This window comes from Thunnus thynnus, chromosome 8 (assembly GCF_963924715.1).
Source record: "Thunnus thynnus chromosome 8, fThuThy2.1, whole genome shotgun sequence".
Classification (NCBI taxonomy): Eukaryota; Metazoa; Chordata; class Actinopteri; order Scombriformes; family Scombridae; genus Thunnus; species Thunnus thynnus.
Window position 1 is genome coordinate 20,865,262 of NC_089524.1, and position 18,372 is coordinate 20,883,633.

The 18,372-nt window shown below is 41.2% G+C and overlaps 1 protein-coding gene across 2 annotated transcripts in view; it reads left to right on the top strand.

Annotated features, from left to right (window-relative positions):
- Positions 1–15,391, top strand: part of tle5 (TLE family member 5, transcriptional modulator) — a 48,231-nt gene extending 32,840 nt beyond the window's left edge. Inside the window, exons 5-7 of one of the 2 annotated variants that reach the window (XM_067597102.1) lie at positions 7,489–7,551; positions 8,366–8,440; positions 10,890–15,391. In XM_067597102.1, the coding sequence (XP_067453203.1) occupies positions 7,489–7,551; positions 8,366–8,440; positions 10,890–11,114 (363 nt within the window). In that variant the 3' untranslated portion in view covers positions 11,115–15,391. Of the gene's footprint in view, positions 1–7,488; positions 7,552–8,365; positions 8,441–10,886 lie in introns of both variants that reach the window. The other variant, XM_067597101.1, reaches the window with a different exon arrangement.
- Positions 15,392–18,372: the final 2,981 nt, after the last annotated feature.

The following is an 18,372-nucleotide window of genomic DNA, read 5'->3' on the forward strand; positions in this document are numbered from 1 at the left end:
TTGTGTTAAAAGTTATTCAGCCAACTTCTTATGAAATAAACTTGTAAAAGGTAAAATTTTCCATATTTCTCTACACCAGGATGTCTGAGATATAGTGGTGCACACGTTTATACGCATATTACACGCAGCAAGTCATGTGATTTAAAGGCAGTTTATAATCAACCAAACCACTGGTTCACAAGAATGAAGCTGTTCGTGTTTTCCACTAATAGAGCAGAAAAGTAACCAGAGTGACAGGTGACGTAAATTTGCATTTTAATGTTTTCTTTCAATAACTTTAATGTGTCTTGAACATAAAGCACAGAACTCTGCCAGATAGTTTAACCATACTTCAGGGTAATTTTATGGCCATCACTTATAAATATTTTAACTTTAAGAGATTATTTTTTTGTCAGTTTCCTATTGGGAATGGCTCTAAATACTATGGTGCTCATGAGCTTCAACAGCTGCGGCTGCGGCGAAGCCAATGAAAAGTCTGTAACCAAAATGTTGCTGTTTCAATAAACGTTGAGCTGACAGTGAGTGGGAGTTCCTCTTTTGCATGACTTCCTACGCACATGTGTGCCAGGTGTGCATTAGACAATACTCACTATGGACAAGCCAGCAAGAGACTAGAAAACTGTAGCAAAGTCAGAGCAGTATTTTGTGCAATTCATGTGAAACTGATCCAGAATTCGAAATTGAATTGATTCAAGCTGCTGAATATAGATTAATATTAAGAGGTGGGGTTTTTTTGGTTTTGTTTTTTTTTTACAAACTCCACATCTATCGTCTGTCCACCTTTAGTAGTGTGGATAACATCAATTCAAACTTGGTGACTGAATGGACTATGAGTCCTTTGCAGTCTGTCATCGCTGTTGCTTGTTGTTCTTATTGATTCGGTTGTTGTTCTTATCGATGATTCATCTTTGGGAATTTCACGGCCATCGAAACCACGGAGCTGCTTCAGCTGCCGGTCACTTAACGTGTTTGCAAAAAAAAAGAGAGAGAGAGAAAGAGAGAGAGAGAAGAAGAAGAAAACTTCCACAACCTTGAACATCCAAAATAAGTCCTCACACGTTGTTGCTCTGTGGATGTAGACACAGCTGTGCGTTCCCATCCCCGTTCCAACACTGTACACCTGCAGCTCACTGATTGGCAGGTGTGAATTGTAGAGATAATCTCCCATCACTTTGGGAGTATTCAGAGACATTTGAGTGATGTCACTGGAGGCTGTGTGTAAATGCAGGGGCTGAGGGGTTTTTTGTTTTTTGGGGGGGTTTTTTTGGTGCCAAATAAGTTCTCTTTATACTGTACACAGTATTCCTATTTTGGGAGTATGAAAATGTGTTTTAAGGAAGTTTAGGAATTGCACAAAAATATCTACTCCACATTTAATCCCTTTATAGTTTTGACTGCACAGTCATTTCATACATATAGTCATTTCATTTCCGCATCTTCTTTTATCTGCAATAAAACATAGATAGCAGTCGCCCAAATCCAGGGAAGTCAGTACAGTTACAATCAGCTGGGCTTTTAGAAACAGAAAAAGAAAATGTAGCCTTCAGCGGACAGGGGAGGGGTGAGAAGCCTGTGCTCATACATCAGTTGGTGTGGCTGAAGCTGGGGGAGTAATTTATGCTCGGGCTGTAGGAGGGAGAGAGCGATGGGCCTCCGAAGGGCCAGCCCTTATCGGTGACCTCGTCTGGCGCTGCCCGTCCGCACACAAACATGCACACTGTCTTATGATTGACGGCGCACACTGACAGCCATATTGGAAGAGGCGAGTAGGCTTTGACAAATGGACACACACATACACTAACACACACGCACAGAAGTGGCAGCCTCCGTGATTTAAAGACCTTCACATATACGCACCCACACAATCTCTGAAGTAGGAAGCACAAGACGGGCACTGTGTGATGCATGCAGGTCCAACACACTAACGCACACACACACACACACACACACACAGACTGTTACAGGAAAGCAAGCAGAACACACACACACACACACACACTTTCAGCCTTATGTGTGCAATTCATCACACCCTTTTCCTTTATCTGACAGGGATGAAATTCACAGTCACAAGTGGGGTTGTGTGTGTGTGTGTGTGTGTGTGTGTGTGTGTGTGTGTGTGTGTGGGTTGAGCCTGCCAGCACACGCATTAGTGTGTATGTGCATGTGTGTCCCTCCATCAGCCTGTACACTTGTATATTTGTGTGTGTGTGTCTGTTACTGGCGCGTGTTCATAAGCAGCTGTGTGTTTTCTTTCATGTGTGCTCCTGTTATCCTGTGTGTGTGTGTGTGTGTGTGTGTGTGTGTGTGTGTGTGTGTGTGTGTGTGTGTGTGTGTACACGTGCGTGCGTGCTGTCTTTGTGAACTGTTTGAGTGGGTGCGGAGACTCGCTAGTTCCATTAGAGAGTTGAAATTGAAGGGGATGTGTGGAAACGAGTGTCGAGGAGCATTCATGTCGAGGCCTATTGTGCACCGCCAGTTTCTCCCCCACCCCTCTCCTGCTCCTCCTCCTCCCTTTTCCACCTCTGTCTCTATTTCCCTCTCTTTCTTTCTCTCTCGCACTCTCACACATTCAATTGCTCCCTCTTGATCACTCTGTCCTACTCAATTCAAAAAATGCCTCTCCACTCTGTCTGTTCACTCTCTCTCTCTCTCCCTCCCTCCTTTCTCTTATCTCTTCTCTCTCTCTTTATTTCTCTCTCTCTTTTTTTTGGTGAAGAGCAGGAAGGTTGAGTTGTGGATTGAACTGGGAATATGTTGAATGAAGCCATATTGTTTTTTTGGGGTCCTCTTTGTCTTTCTATTGTTCTGTTTTCTCACCGTGTTTTGCGTTTAGTCCTAAATATGTGTCTAACCAGACAACATACCCTAGCATCCATGTTTTGTTTGTGGTGTTGAGTTTTCATTTTGCGCAATGCTACAGTATGGCATTTGCCATATTAAATAATGTACATTTTTATGCCAAGCAGTTGTCATTACACTGAGTGGATAGTAGAGCCAATTCCAAACACATTCATTTATGCTGCGAGGACGTGTGCCTGTAGTTTGAACTGTAGAAGAGCTCGGGACTACTTGTTCTTGTCAGCATTAGTTGAAACAGAAATATTCATAAATTTTATTTAAGTAAAGTAGCAATAGTACAATGTTTTCATACTCCACTACAAGTAAAAATGCAGAAGAATTATAAGGTAAATGATACAAATTTAAAAAACACTCATATTGCTGAATGGTCCCTTTAAAAGTGTTTATTATGTACTATCATCATATATTATATTATTGGATTATTACTGTAAAATACTGTATTGTATTGTATTACTGATTATTATCACAGTAAAAAGTACATTTCCCTTTTAAACATTTTGAAGCAGAAGTATAAAATCGCATAAAATATACTGAACTTTAGCTTTGTACTTTTATGATTATTTTCCAACACTGCATGTCAGACTGTGTGTGTGTGTGTAATGTAAGTGTGATAGCTCAAATTCAAATGTAGCTTTTAATTGTGCAAAGAAGGTAAATTTTTAGGTTTTGAATCTTTTTGAGATCTTGATGAACAGGTATCATGCTCTGGGGTATTCTTGGCAGGAAGCAGTAACACGAGACACTCAAATATGGAAACTCATGCAGGGACGAAACCAGGACGCTTTTAGGAAGTCTGTGAAATGTTTGGGTTTGTTTAGGCTGCCTTCCATACTTCTTAGAAACGCACTTTTAATCAACTTGAACATATTTTTGTCTCTGTGTTTGCTCTCCGTTCTGAGTGTCCTGCACCAGGCTACATTTTGAAATTACAAAAGATAAAGCATTTTAAATAGCCAAAAAAAAAAAAAGCAGCAAAGACATCTCTAATGGAATATATTTCGTCTGTTGCCGATCCTTGATATGTTTGTCTAGTCTCACAGCCCAGTTTTATATTGTATGTTTTATTTGTATACATATAATGCTCTCGTCAGTGAATGTGTGCTCCACTTGAGGAAAACTAGGAAGAAGTGGAGTAAAATGTAAAGAGAGGACAAAAGAAAGAAAGAAGCATTCATATATTTAAGAAAAAAAAGCTGAGGTAGAGATACAGAGAAGAAGATGTAAGAGAGCGCAGATAAAAGAGACAGAAGCAGGGTTGGGGAAAAAAAGAGATAGACAGCATAAAGGGTACTGAAAAAGAGGAAGAATTGTTAGCATGGAGCGAGTCCCGCCGAGACATTTTAGAGAGACGTTTTAAAGATGTCAGGGAGTGTGTATGTGTAATGATGAGCAGATCGGAGTGAAACGCTTGATGGGGAGCTGTGCTCTGCATGCCTAATGACTGTTAGGAGGGCCCCTCTCTCCTCATCGCGACGAATTAGGCTCTAACACAATTACTGCTGCTCTGCATATCTCAGACGGATTGGATGATTACCAACCAAATGTGATAATAGACCTGCGTGTGAGAAAGATAGGGAGTGTGCATGACGGAGAAAGTGGAAAGTGTGTGTGTTTGCATGAATGATTGCTACTTTGTGTGTATGTGTGTAATTGCATGTGCATCCAAGAGTTTTGAGAAAGAGTATTAAGTACAAGCAACTTAATTAATGAGGTAAATAAAGAGATTCTGATATGTGTGAGCATGTATATAGCCTCTTTCACACATAGTTCCCGGTAAATTACTGGAATAACCTTTCAGGCACCGCTAGTGATTTTCACTATTCACACATGCAGCTATATTCAGGAACATTTCCATCTTGCGCCTTTTCACACGTGCGATGGCAATGCTGTAATAAATGGGGCAAGGCAAAGCCCAGCAAATGCTGATAATGCAACACTTATGGATGCCAACCGCCATAAAACTCAACAGAGGAAGAAGAAGATGGGGCAAGGTCGGATGTACGTGTACGTGGCGGAAAACATGCCAGTGTTCTTGTAATGTATTTCATATTCCACAGGTTTGCGAGACAAGAAATGTTTTTTCATGATCTACTTGAATCAGAAACAAGGCAACCGTAAATAAGTCGCAGATTCAAATGTGTCATCAGCGGAGTCTTGTGATCGGTTTTCTCGCTCCATGTGAAAGCATCTTTCATCAGATAGATGTAACCCTTTACATGCTTGTCCCTGCAATGTTACTGTTTTCATTCACAACACAGCCATACCGGCATTTTCCCTGAAATGTTAGGCTGCTAGGTCTTGGGATGGGAAATTGGCGGTACAGATTTCCTGAATATCCCATTCACACATGACCCCATGCAGGAAATGTTTCTGAATGTTTCAGGGATAGACTGTGTGTGTGAAAGGGGCTTATGATGCAAGATATGTGTGCCCCAGTCTGAGAAGGTCATAGCAGATGTTTCCCATACAGATGAGAGTGTGGTTTGAATCACAATTTTCATACAATGACGGTTTAAAGAATAGGTCTGGTGATATTCTATATTATCTGGTGATATCTAGGCTATATGTCAACCAATCCAATGAAAAGACCAAAACCAGCAATGAATTGATGCTACTATGTAGTATTGTTTGTGCAGCCAAAGCCTGATTATTCCTCTGTTCTGTAGAGCTTCATTGTAGTCCAAATGCTATTGTAGTCCAACTGAAATTAAATTGCCTTTTTTTTTTATCTACTACAGCACACATATCTGCTCTGTAAATCACTTCTGTGTTCTCCTTTGAGAAAAAATCAGAAACCAAAAGGGAGAAGTTTATATTTTATTTTAGTTTATATTTGATTTAAAATATAGTAGTAGTTTTACATGAATTCAATTTAACCGTTCCACCATCCGCTTGTGTGAGTGGAGACCGTAATTCAGTACAGCAAATCAGATCTTGAATGAAGTGATAACGTGGCGTTTGATCATAGGCAGAGCAGACGGGTCGCACTGAGCCTGATAGCATCCTGCTACACAACACAAGAGCCACCGACTCTGAACAACAGCCCACATTAACTTTCCTGCTAAAGTCTCCTTCTTATCTAACTCACAAACATGAACACACATCTTGTCCTGCATCTTAGCTTGTTGAACAAGCCACCAAACAAACATTCATCAGGGAAAGGTGCACTGCTAATGTCAGTTAGCAGGCTAGACAGCTAATTAGCTGCTCAGCTGCAGCACATTAAACAGCATGTAAACATGATATCACACCTGCAAATGTCTGTTAGATGCTGGTTTGGTCTTTGCTCTTCAAAATCCCTGTTAGCAACACGTTGTCTGTTCATGACGTGTAGCTTCAGTAGTTTGTTTACTTTGTCTCAGTTTGATACAGATAGCCTGCCAGCTAATGTCAATCACAAAGGGTACACTGCAAAGCTGTGAATAGATGTAAATTAAAGTTTGCCACAGCATCTCCACTACGATACCTGCAGTTGCTGGATTAGCTGATAGAGATTTAACGTTATATTTGCCACTTCATATGACGCCTGCTGCTACATACCAAGGAACACACCTGTACAGCCAAATGAAGCACAGTCAGTGATAATGGTATAAATTATCAACTAATTTATGGTATAAATTTGCAACTAAAGTGACAACACCTGTGTGTGTGTGTGGACTACGGGTATGTATGAGCCACTCCATTGCACTGGGTGACGTGTTCCTTCATTAGCATGAGCATGGCTTCTGTAGTTTATTTTGAGTCAATCCCACATACTTCGTCCTGCTGTCGTAAATACTCATCACAGCATTAAGTCCGTGACTGAAAGTAGTCCTTAACAAATAGGCTATACCACTTCGTCCTATTTGACTAACATTTGCTTTGGAATTATTTTGCATTTTTTAAAAATGAAACTATACATTTTTGACCTTTTTTTTTATAGATTAACAGCTTAAGTAGGAAAGAATGGGCTCAGAGCTAAGAGCCACAGACAGGGTAGGGAAGTCTAGGACATACATACTCAACAGGCCGAGAGCAAAATTAACCTGACCCAGACCTCTTTTGAGTGACACATTGGTATCGTGTCACCTCAGCTGTCATCTCTCAGCTGCCCTCCAATCACCACAATTAGCAAGGTTGGTGTGGAATGTAGGAGCTCCGGATGAAGTAAAATGGCTTGTTCAAAACTAGCTGATACAAAAAAGAAATATTGACAATAAAAAAACATCCATTTAAGGACAACTGGACTGAGAAATATGTGTTCATTTCGTCCAAGGAAAGCACAAGACCTACTGTAGGTGCTTGATTTACAATGAAACAGTTGCCATAATGAAGAGTGGGAACGCAAAACACCACTGAAACTCCAAACATGCCTGTTTTGAACAATACGAGTCCAAAAACTTGGTTACAGAATGATGTCCTGGAGTTTTTGTACTGAAATGTCATCATGTAATGCACCCTTACTGGACCTTGGACACAGTGGAAATGTATTAAGTGGATCTCTAAGACTATTATTCAGTAACCCTGGTCTAGACTAACAAAAGACTAATACATTTTTGGTTTTGGTCTTTTCAAGGGATTTGATTACAATAAGAGAAATATAGAAAAACAACAGCCATGTTATCTAACTAAATGTTTCTCCCTCCGCAGGCTGAGATAGTGAAGAGATTGAACGGGATCTGCGCGCAAGTCCTGCCCTACCTGTCTCAGGAGGTAAGCGCACACACTCAGACACACACTGACAAAAAGACGTCACTAACCCCCTGACCCTCAGTCCTATTCCTTACATCCTGGAATGAGATCACCCTCATTCCCGCCTCATTACCTCTCCACCTCGCTGACCCCTCGCTCGGCATCCCTACCTCCACTTCTCTCCTCCCGTCATTCATCATCACTCGTGTTCTCTTCCACCTCACTCTCACTTTATTCCTCCCTCCCCCACCTTGATTCTTCTCTGCCATATTCAATCTATCCCTTCCTCCCAGTCTTCCCTCCCCCCTTCCCCTATTTTGGGCCTCCACTTCCTCTCCCCCCACCCTTCTCTTTATCCCTCCCTTCTACGCCGCCTCCTCCGTCCCACTCTTCTTTTCCTTTCTACATGTGTGTGTTTGTGTGTGTCAGCATAATAAATGGTTGTGTGATTCAGATAAGCCGTGCTCTTATCTGCCCACCAGGGGGTTGACCTCCACCCATTACAGCACACCAGCCGACCATCCATTCACCAGTGTCACACAAGACCTTTGTGTGTGTGTGTGTGTGTGTGTGTGTGTGTGTGTGTTCGTGTGTGTGTGTGTGTGTGTGTGTGACTGGATGAATAGCTGAATGGCCGGAGGGGGGATGGATGCATCACCAGAGAGGATTGTCGGGTCTCTGTTGGGACTATTGATATTGATCTAACCTCTCCACCTCTCTCTCTTTCCCCAAACTCTCCTCCCCTTGTTTCTGTCTCACTTTCATTGTCTCTCTCACTTTCAACCCCTCATCTTCACCCCCACCTCTCCCCTCCTCCCCCCAACCTCATCTCCAGCACCAGCAGCAGGTCCTGGCAGCTATAGAGAGGGCCAAGCAGGTCACCCCCCCAGAGATGAACTCCATCATAAGGGTACGATGTTCCAGCCCCCAGCCACGCCTGTGGGCCTGGTGATGGCTAGAAAAGTGCAATTATTGATCATTATCATAAATTCTATTATTTTCTTTAATGACATTTATTTATTGGCTTATTGTTTGTAAACATTCTCTGCTTTGACATTTCAAAGGAGGAATAAGTAATGTAGTGTTAAATAAACAGGTAGATCAAATCTGAATTCCAGTCTGTGATCATTCATGATGGATACTTTGATACTTATTAAGTTTCTATACCTTTTTAAAGTGTTGCAAACGTTTTATTTGTTTTATATGATCACAAGGTTCTTAGTGATGTAAATGCAGGTCTGTGCCATCTTTACTTAAATAGTGTGCGGCTGTACCAATGAAAGAATCCTTAAAGCTCACACCAGAGCCACTATCGTCTTTCTACAAACAACCCAAGGAAAAAATGGATAAATAAATATATTGAACAAAAAATTGTAATATAGCTCATCTTTAACATAAATCATAAAAGAGATACATTGATTGGCCAGAATAAGTGAATGTGATCCAGTACAAAAGTCCTTTAATTAATACAAGCTGTGTGAAGCATGATTTTAATTGGCAGCGAGTTTTTGGATTCGTATTCAGTTTTGAAGGAAATATTTAAAGGTGCACTCCAGCGATGTAGTATTGCACCTAAATAAAGTTTGGGGGCTTTGAGATACAAATAAAAAATTGAATGAATGCTCAAAATCAAAGGCGCAGAGGCAGAGTTATCCTCATTTTTAGTCCCTTGAATGGGTAGAGTCTTAAAAACGCTGAATCCTTCAATTCCCATAATGCAACTCAACAGTGTCTTTCATTAGTTGATGATCCCACTATGACATCATCAGGGTTATTTTCTCTGACTTGACAAACCTCCTTCAGAGCCACAGAAAACATTACACAACAGTTTTTACAGGCTGAGTAGTAAAATCAGTTGAGTGCCCCTTTACATTTGATTTATTTTTGACATTTTACCTTTTTTTTCACAATGAGCATCAAAGTATCAATTATACAAGATGGATTACATGGTACCCTCCTTCATCAATGCATGGTTAAAATTATTGATCACTAAAAATAATAAGACTAGCTTGCTAAAATACTGAATCAGTATGGATGGGGCATTAGCCAGCTAACCACAATCCTTCATCTCTGTGGCTGTAATGTTAGCCAGCTATACTTTATCAGCCTTATGCTAGCTAGCTTAGCTACTCCATCATTTTACCAAAGGTTTAATATTAGCTAGCCTAGCCACTCCATCATGTTTCTATTGGTCCAGTGTTAGCTAGGCTACCCACTCCATCACTGTGATGCATGATTCACTGTAGCCCCTTTTATACAGAGATCCTGCAATATTGCCGGAAAGAAGACCTGTCTTTATGCCGGCTTTGCTTTTTTTACACTGAAGCAAACAAATCCAGCATAATGTTGCCCCCGTGTGTGAATTTAGAAAGCATGGAATCAGAGGCGTGACATGTAACACAACAGTGTCTGTGTCTAGTGTGTGTCGTCCCAACATGCCAGCTGTCCCTTTTACACAGACATCGATCCGGCAATGTGACTACCTCCACTGCTGGGTTAATGGTGGAGCAACAGTGCCCCCCTTTTCCATATTTGTCCCATTTATACAGAACAGCAAGGCAGAATAATGGCACAACATTCCTGCCTTGAACAGGCTGTGTAAAAGGGGCTAACTAAACACAATTTTGTCAATTTTCTGATTCCTAATACTGTTTTCTTTTGATAGCTGCTAATATCATAATGAATTTTTACATGTGAAGTATATACTACAGAGCATTTGAGGTCTGGTTCTGAATGTAAAGCAGGGCTGTTGACTTTGTAGGTGTAGCCTGAGGAAGTCGGGCCTGTTCTAAACTGTTTATGAGAAGTCAGTCAGGATTGTCATAAAATCAACCCACTGATGTGTCATCATGTTGAGTGTGTGCACAGTGGGGAGTGATTAAAGTGCACAGGCGTGGCAGTAACAATTTTTCTTTCTTTATATTAAAATGAAATGCATGTGTACCCTGTGGGGATGTTTTTATGTGTATTTCCATGTGTTTGATTTTATGTCTGTCCTTTTGTTGAATTGTGGGCATCTTTTCTCTCCTCCTGCACTTAGTTTGCTTTCATCTCGGTGTTTGAGTTATTTCTTGAGGATGTATATTGAAAATTGCGTCTATTATAAATAACTTATGTGTGCTGCAGGTCTTCCGTCTCCTGCTGAGCGTGTGTTTTAGCTGTGATATGAGCCCTCCATCTATCCCATTGTGCTGGAGCCATTAGCGCTTTGCCTCAAGGGTTATACATTAAACATAGTTTGTAATGTATATTAGGTGTGAAGATTTTGCATTTCCATCCGTTTTTGTGTTTTGCTGTGATTGTGTGCTGAATCTATCCTGCTGTGTCTAAGATGTGCCTGGTTGTCTTCTGTGCAGCAGCAGCTCCAGGCTCACCAGCTGTCTCAGCTCCAGGGTCTGGCCCTGCCCATGACCCCCCTGCCGCTGGGCCTGAGCCAGCCAACCCTCCCCGCCGTCACCACCTCCTCCGGCCTCTTCTCCCTCTCCTCCCTGCTGGCCTCCCAAGCCCAGCTGGCCAAGGAGGAGAAAGCATCGCGTGACGGAGTCGACAGCCACCGCGAGGAGGACGGAGACAAGTCTGATTAGATGATCTCCCCATTCAGCTCTGTTTTTGTCCAGAGACCTGAAACCCCAGATCCAAAACCCCTTGGCCTACAGCCTCTCCCCTGGTCTCCCTCTCTCTGATCTTAGCTAACATGGGCTTCACCACAGCTTCAGCTACAGACCCTTACTAACTCCCATACTGTACCAGCGTACCTGAAGCCCTCAATGCCCAGCCTCTTATTGGGAGGGCTTTGGCATCTGCCCCTCATGTCCCCTCATGTCAGACTAGTCCTGATTTCATCATATTTACCACATTTCTTTACCTTCTCCTCTCTCTTTCACCATCAGAGTGTCTCTTTCTTATGTATTGTGTGTCTATTTTTTTTTTTTCCAAATACTTTTTTTTTTGGATGATTTTTTTTACCGAGACTCTCTTCTATTTCTGTTGCTTCCTGCCTTCCTGGCGCTCTGTCTCTCACTTCTCATTTCTGTTTAGTTTCTGTTTTTTCCTCCCTGCCTCTCTTCCTCCCACTCCCCCCCCCCCCCCCCAACTCTTGCCTCTGTTCTGAGCGGGTCCTTGTTACGCAGGACTGATCTGTGAGACTAAACGCACCGTATCATAGGTGTTAAAACAGACTAAATGTTAAACACAGGGATTCTTTGGAAAGCTGTAAAACTTGTCAGACACAACACAGGATTCAAGCAAACTTCTTTTTCCTAAGAAAACGGTCTCACAGAGATCAGAAGTGTTGATATTTTTTGGCAGTTCAGATTGCATGCATCCATTCCAAGCTTCAAATTGGCTGTGAGTTTAGATGATGGATCGTTATCATCTGAGTTTTGTTTAAACAGTGCCCTCAAAAAGAGAGGAGAGTCCCTCTTGCATCGCTGTGTAAAGCTACACTCACGTCCTAACCAAAAACTGCTGCTTTTAGTTGCTTTAAGCTCCCAAAAAAGGAGACTCGTTGTAATGAGAAGACATCTCAAGTCGACAAACTAGAGATTTCGTGTATAATCCTAAATTCATATGAAGAAAGGAAAAGCACCTTCTTAAAGCAAACTTCATGCTGAGAGCTGTCAGGCTAGATAACAAACCCACCTTAGTAAGTAATCCCCCCCCCTACTTACGATCCTCGCCTGACCCTGCGAGGTACGTTAGATAAATCCACCCAGCACCTTAACTGAAAGGCAACACTTTCATCAGTAGTTAAACAGAGCTGAGGCAGCACAGTGTGCAGCAAAAAGAACAGAGTTTCCACTTGACTCCTCCACCCTCCCACCAACCCTTTTCATCTCTAATGTGCACTAATATTAGAGCAGACGCAGAGGGGAGAGAGTGTGCATGTTGTGTGTTTGACAGCAGAGGGCAGCATGTGTCTTTGAAGAATCCTCCTTGCCGGGTTCAGACCCGAGCAGAACATGGACAGGACAGTGACAGAGTACAGGGCTGTGTCACAAGGGGGAATGGCTTATTTATCCACTCTGTGTGTACAAACTTAATATACAGAGACTAGACTGGTGACATTAATCTCTGCATGCGGTCAGTCCCAGTCTCCGTTATTTGTCATGATCCAGCTCTTGAGATATAGTCTTTGGTCTGTTATAGGGAAAATCTCTGCGTGAAACAGAAACATAACCGGACCTGCTTTTGATTTGATTTCAATACTGTACGTTACTGTGCGTTTTGTTTCATTCACATCTGTCACGTATCAGACTGACATTACACTATATTAAACAGGTGACGCCTACACGCAACACTGAGTGGGAAATATCAACGACCTGATAATATGATATCAGTGTAGACCGCTCTGACAAAGCACAAGCAGCCTCCACAGCTGCTCTGATGAGTAAAAAAAAAAAAAAAATCCCACTCACACCCACACAGGTGTTTTTCAACCGCTGCGTCTAATTAGACCTCTAGTCAGGTGGACAGCGGGTGGCGCTACACTGGGAATCGTGTGATGTCACCAAACTCTGCAGAAAAATTTATCTCCAACAGTTGAAATCATAAATTAATAGTTTGTCATTTTTTCTTAACTAAAATGCCCCAAAATTGGTTCCAGCTTCTCAAATGTGAATATGTGATGATTGTCTTGGTCTTCTCTGATATCTTTGTTGTGAAAACAATCTCACCACATGGTCCATTTTTGTAGCTTTCCATTGTAGCACGCTGTCTTCCTCAGCAGTAAATATCTTTGGGTTTTTTGGCATTATTTCCTTTTTTCTGACATTTTATGGACCATGAAATAATGGCTAGAATAATTGATAATGATATGCAGTTATACGCAGCTTTTATCCCACAATACAGTGTGTCACATTTGATAGACAACAAAATACAACCCTTCCGACATGAGTGCCTAATTTCGTGAGTTTTCAAGCATTACTAGCCCCTCAAAAACAGGTTCCTGTTGGCGAATAATGCGTCACCATGGCAACAGCGTTTGATGAAAACTCAAAATCTTCACTGTTTAGCATCATCAAGGTCTTACCACTTAGCTGACCAAATTTTAGGTGGATCTGGTTAACCTGCTAGGAGTAGTAAAAGTATGGGGCCTATAACTTCCTGTTGCCAGTAGATGGCGCTATGACTATGATTCAGTATTGGCCCATACACGTCTACAGACCAGGACTCTCATCAAATGTGAAATTTGGGAAAGATCTGACGATGAGGAGTCAAGTTACAACAGTTTCTTTATTTCATGTCAAAACAGCGAAATTTGCCGTGTCGCCATGGCAGCAGCGTTCAGTGAAAACTTACAAGCTTCACAATATATCATCAAGATCTAAAGGCTGATGTCAGTCAACCCACACACAGGTCTAATCAGGCAGCTCAAGTTAAAATACCCAGGTGGGTGGACTGTGGGTACGTAGAGGCTTCAGCATGGCCACATGAAGTGTCTGCTTTCTAAAAGCTGAGATGAAATTTAACACACAGAACTCACTGCAGACTTCAAGGCTGTTTCGCAAACATGATTTCAACAAAAACAAATCTTATTTTCAGCAGAGGTAACCAAACCTTTTACCTTACACACACACACACACACACACACTTTCTTAGCTCCTTCTCTGTTTTAATGGCTGCATTGTGAGTGAATAGATATGAAGAGTTTCATTCTAAATTAAACAATCCTGTTAACACTTCTCAAAATAATCTCTGGCATGACAATAAAGTACATTTTAGTGTTGAAGTCATTTGCTTCAAAACAGCAGCTTGATGATTGATACATCCCAAAGTTTGACACACTGACAGTGGAACAAATTGCATATTACGGCGTTGAGAATAAAACCCTTCATGTGTCAGAAAGTTAAGATGACATCGGTGGGATGACTCCATCAATGACGCCTATTGCTGTGTATGTATGTGAATACATAAACAAGGTGTGTATAAACGGTTGTACAGGTTGGTCGTCGATGATAAACCACAGAGATGAAATGTGTCGCTGTTCGTACTCCAGCTAAAAGCTAATATGCTATTCTGCTTGTGAATTTAAGCTCGCAGCACATCGTCCTCCCATTCAGCCACATACTGTATGTATCTAGCTACATACTGTACTTGTCGTAGTGATATGCAGAGCGCGTAGACAAAGCGAGACACAAACACATACATCACTGCATGTCTGTGGGGGAACCAGGATTCATTTCTTTCAAGTAGCGACATTATTTTTTAAAGAATGTTTGGTCCAAACTTTCTGTGATCAATGCACTTGTTTGTTTTTTTTTCTTTCTCTTTTTTGTTTTTAAATATTAATCGATATGAACTAGAGAACGAGACTTGCAAAGCTGACGTTATAAACATACAAATGAAATTCTATGTATTTGTTAAAGTAGTTGGAGGCGCTCACCTCTGTATACAGTTATACATAGAAAGCTTTATGTGTATATGGCTGCATCTTCTCTTGTCTGTCCTGGATGATTCTTGTGCTATTGTGTTACAAAACTGATGTGACACCAGGGGGGAAACTGCAGTACGTTGACCTTTTGCCCTTTGACCCCTTTCCTCCTCTCTGACCACCCTCCCTTCCCCTTATTCCCATTCCACATCCCACTTCCCCAACTTTTTGCCCCCATAGCGTGAAGCATTGTAAGCGTTTTGAGCTTTGTAAAGGTCTTTTTTTAAATACTTATTTTGTGTATAATGTAAAACCTGAAAGTGTGTACTTTGGCAAAAAAAAATGTTTTGTGTCTGAAATCATAGCGTCATTTAAACAAAAAAAAAAAAAGAAAACTATAAAAAGTACAACAGACATTTACTATAAATAATATGAAATGTTCTGCAGTAAGGAAGGACTTCTGGTGCCTTACAAATAAAGTCAATCAAATCATAAGAAACGTTCTGCTCTTCTTTGACTCCAGAGTGACAAACTGTGGATGGCAGAGTGGTTCAAAAGCCGTGACTATGATGGAGGAGCTGATGATATTGTTTATTTCCAGTTTTAATGAAGACACACACCTGCACTCATATTACAGGACGGTGAACTTTATTAGGTTTTCCAGAGCAAACGATAAGGTTTTGTTGAATTTGCCACTTTCATAGGCAGGCGTTGATTTCTATTCATCTCATTAAGATATGAAAATCAACTTGCAGAGACCTAAGAAACTGGTGATCTATCACAGTTAACATTTCTTAGCCTGTATTTCTTTTTTAAGATGCATGACTTTGGTGATTGCAGGTGCTTAAAGAGAAACTTTTGATGTTGCGTTTACAGAAAGTCCAACATCTTAGTTTGGTGTCTTTGAAAGAATGATCCAAATTCACACTGTCCTCACAACATCCATTTTGCTGGAAATGTTTCTTCTAGTTTTGATTTTCCAACAAATGATTGGAATAGTTTTTGGCAGCCAAATCTTGAAATTAGGATTTACAAGAAGGAGAGCTTTCAATAATGATCCTTTTCAGCAACGACATAACAACTCAACTTTGAGGAAAAATGTTCACTGTGTGAGTTAAGTTGCAAGTTGATTTTGTAGCATACAGAGAAATGAATAAACAATTTTCCCAATTGTGCATTTAGTAGCCATTCTGGAGCTTTTGATCACATGATCAGATGGCGTTTGCACTGTTGTTCAAATGTTCATATTTCTGAGCACTTAGGACTCCTCGTCCATGTTGGTTTAAACATTTAAAAAATGAACTTTCAGTCTTAGCTTGAAGTATGTTTTCGAAATCGATCAACAACATTTGCAGTTAATGGTGTAAAACATGCAAAACCACTGAAACAGACATTAAAATCCTCCATGACGGCATGTTACTGAAGTTAACTCTCTGTCTACTTTTCAGAAAGACTGATTGAAAAACAAACCCTTCATGAGAAAAACAAGGAAATCACAGATGCTGGTAGAGCAGCGAGGCACGTTTCACAAAGTTGCCTCCATGCTGCTTGTGATATCTCAACTATTTGAAAACTCCAGCTCCAAGATCTGGATTAAACATTTCTCAGGTCATGTTTTCTGATCTGTGATTCCACTGATTTAGTTAAATAGACACTGAGAGGGCGACTCTGACGAACTGAAATGGTAGCTGATCCCTCGTGTGTGCCTGAGGCGCCCTGTAGTTCACAGCAGAGCCACAAGGAGGAAGTGTTGATTTACGTTTGCCAGAACCTGTGCTCTTGAGGTGAAACCAGCAGGTAATTGGTCTGAGGTATTCTCACATGTGCTTCAGTGTTTGTGTGTCACATACGAGGGGGAGCTTCCTGTTCTTTTGGCTGCGTTGATGAAGGTTTATCTATTCTGAGCCACATGTACCCAGAATTGATGTGACATCTCCGTGACGGCGGATCACGGCCTGTTTGGCACCTGCACATAATCCTCATTTAGACGCTCTGTCTATTAGTCCCGAGACATAACTTGATGTGTTGCATTCACAGCTCCTCCTCATTCACACACACACACACACACGTTGATATACATGCATCTGCACATGCACTGATGGATGTTTTGTTGGTTTTTCTGCCTTTCTTTGTCTCCTTGTCATTTCCTCCTTTATCTCCCTCTCACTTTCTTTCTCTCTCCTTCACCATCACTCCCCCTCCTCCTCCCCCCCCGTAGGCAGATGAGTGTGTATGCCTTGCTGTGTGTGTGTGTGTGTTCGCGGATAGTAAAGAGAAAGAGGGAAGGCTCATGAAACCTCAGAGTTCCTGTGGTTGCAGCCCTCCTTCCTCTCTTTTTTTTTTTCTTCTCTCCCTGCAGACAGCTCTGGATCTGACACTTAAATAAATATGAAAGTGCCCTATTTTTTCCTCTTTCACACACTCCTCACAAGCAGCGACGCAGCAGCAGCAGCAGCAGCAGGGAGGTTTTCTCCCATCCAGTCATATTCTATAGAGCACATTAGAGCCTGTGATGAAAAAAAAAAGATGTGCCACCATCACACTCGAATTGTTTGATTAATAGCATCTTAAAGGATAACGCAGGGGACATTCTATATGTTTCTTACTGCCAACAAATCCCATGTATAGACCTGTACAAACTAACAATAATCTAATCACACTAACAAAGTATTATCTGTGTAACCAACCATATAGTTTATTCCTCCATTGTTGTCCAAAAACTATTAAAAACACATCACCCAGCCACATCGTTGGGTGACTTCACTGACTTCCCCTGTAACTTCACTGTAGTTTTATTTGAGTTAATCCCACATACACCTACTTTCTGCTGTTACAACCTGATCAACAGACAAGAACGCAATATTGGACAAAATCCTGGATTGAAATTCTTGTTTTCTGTAATATGTTGAAGGTTTTGAGCTTTGAGATATTGAGTATATAGTTAAGGGAAAGATCCTGGCTACGAGGACATCCAGGCTCCTGCATGAAAGTCAGATGTGCTACATGCTTATCCATTTCCCTTTCTGCCTTGCTATAAGTATGGGTCACTATACACTATACATTATTACTATTACTATTACTCTATTACTTCCTATGTGGGGCTTAAAAGGATGTAGTATTGTCCATTATGGATATAATTCCAACAGATACTGGACTGTGTGAATCTGTTGTTCAAAATAGTCCACAACAAGTACTATTTTAACCGTTAAAACGATGGGTTCACAATTTTTCAAGTCTGTCTTAAAACAACAGTCAGGTGTCCATATGAACACTGGAAGAGTTTTTCCTGGCTGTGATCATTCCTCCTGTTCATAGTGGCTATTAAAAGATCCCCTTCAAATGTGTTTTAAATGAAAGTGATGGAGGCCAAAATCCACAGTCATATTGTGCCAAAACACATTTAAAAGTTTATCTGATGCTTAAATGAGGCTTCAACAGTCTGAGTTAGTCATATCAAGTGGATATCTGTC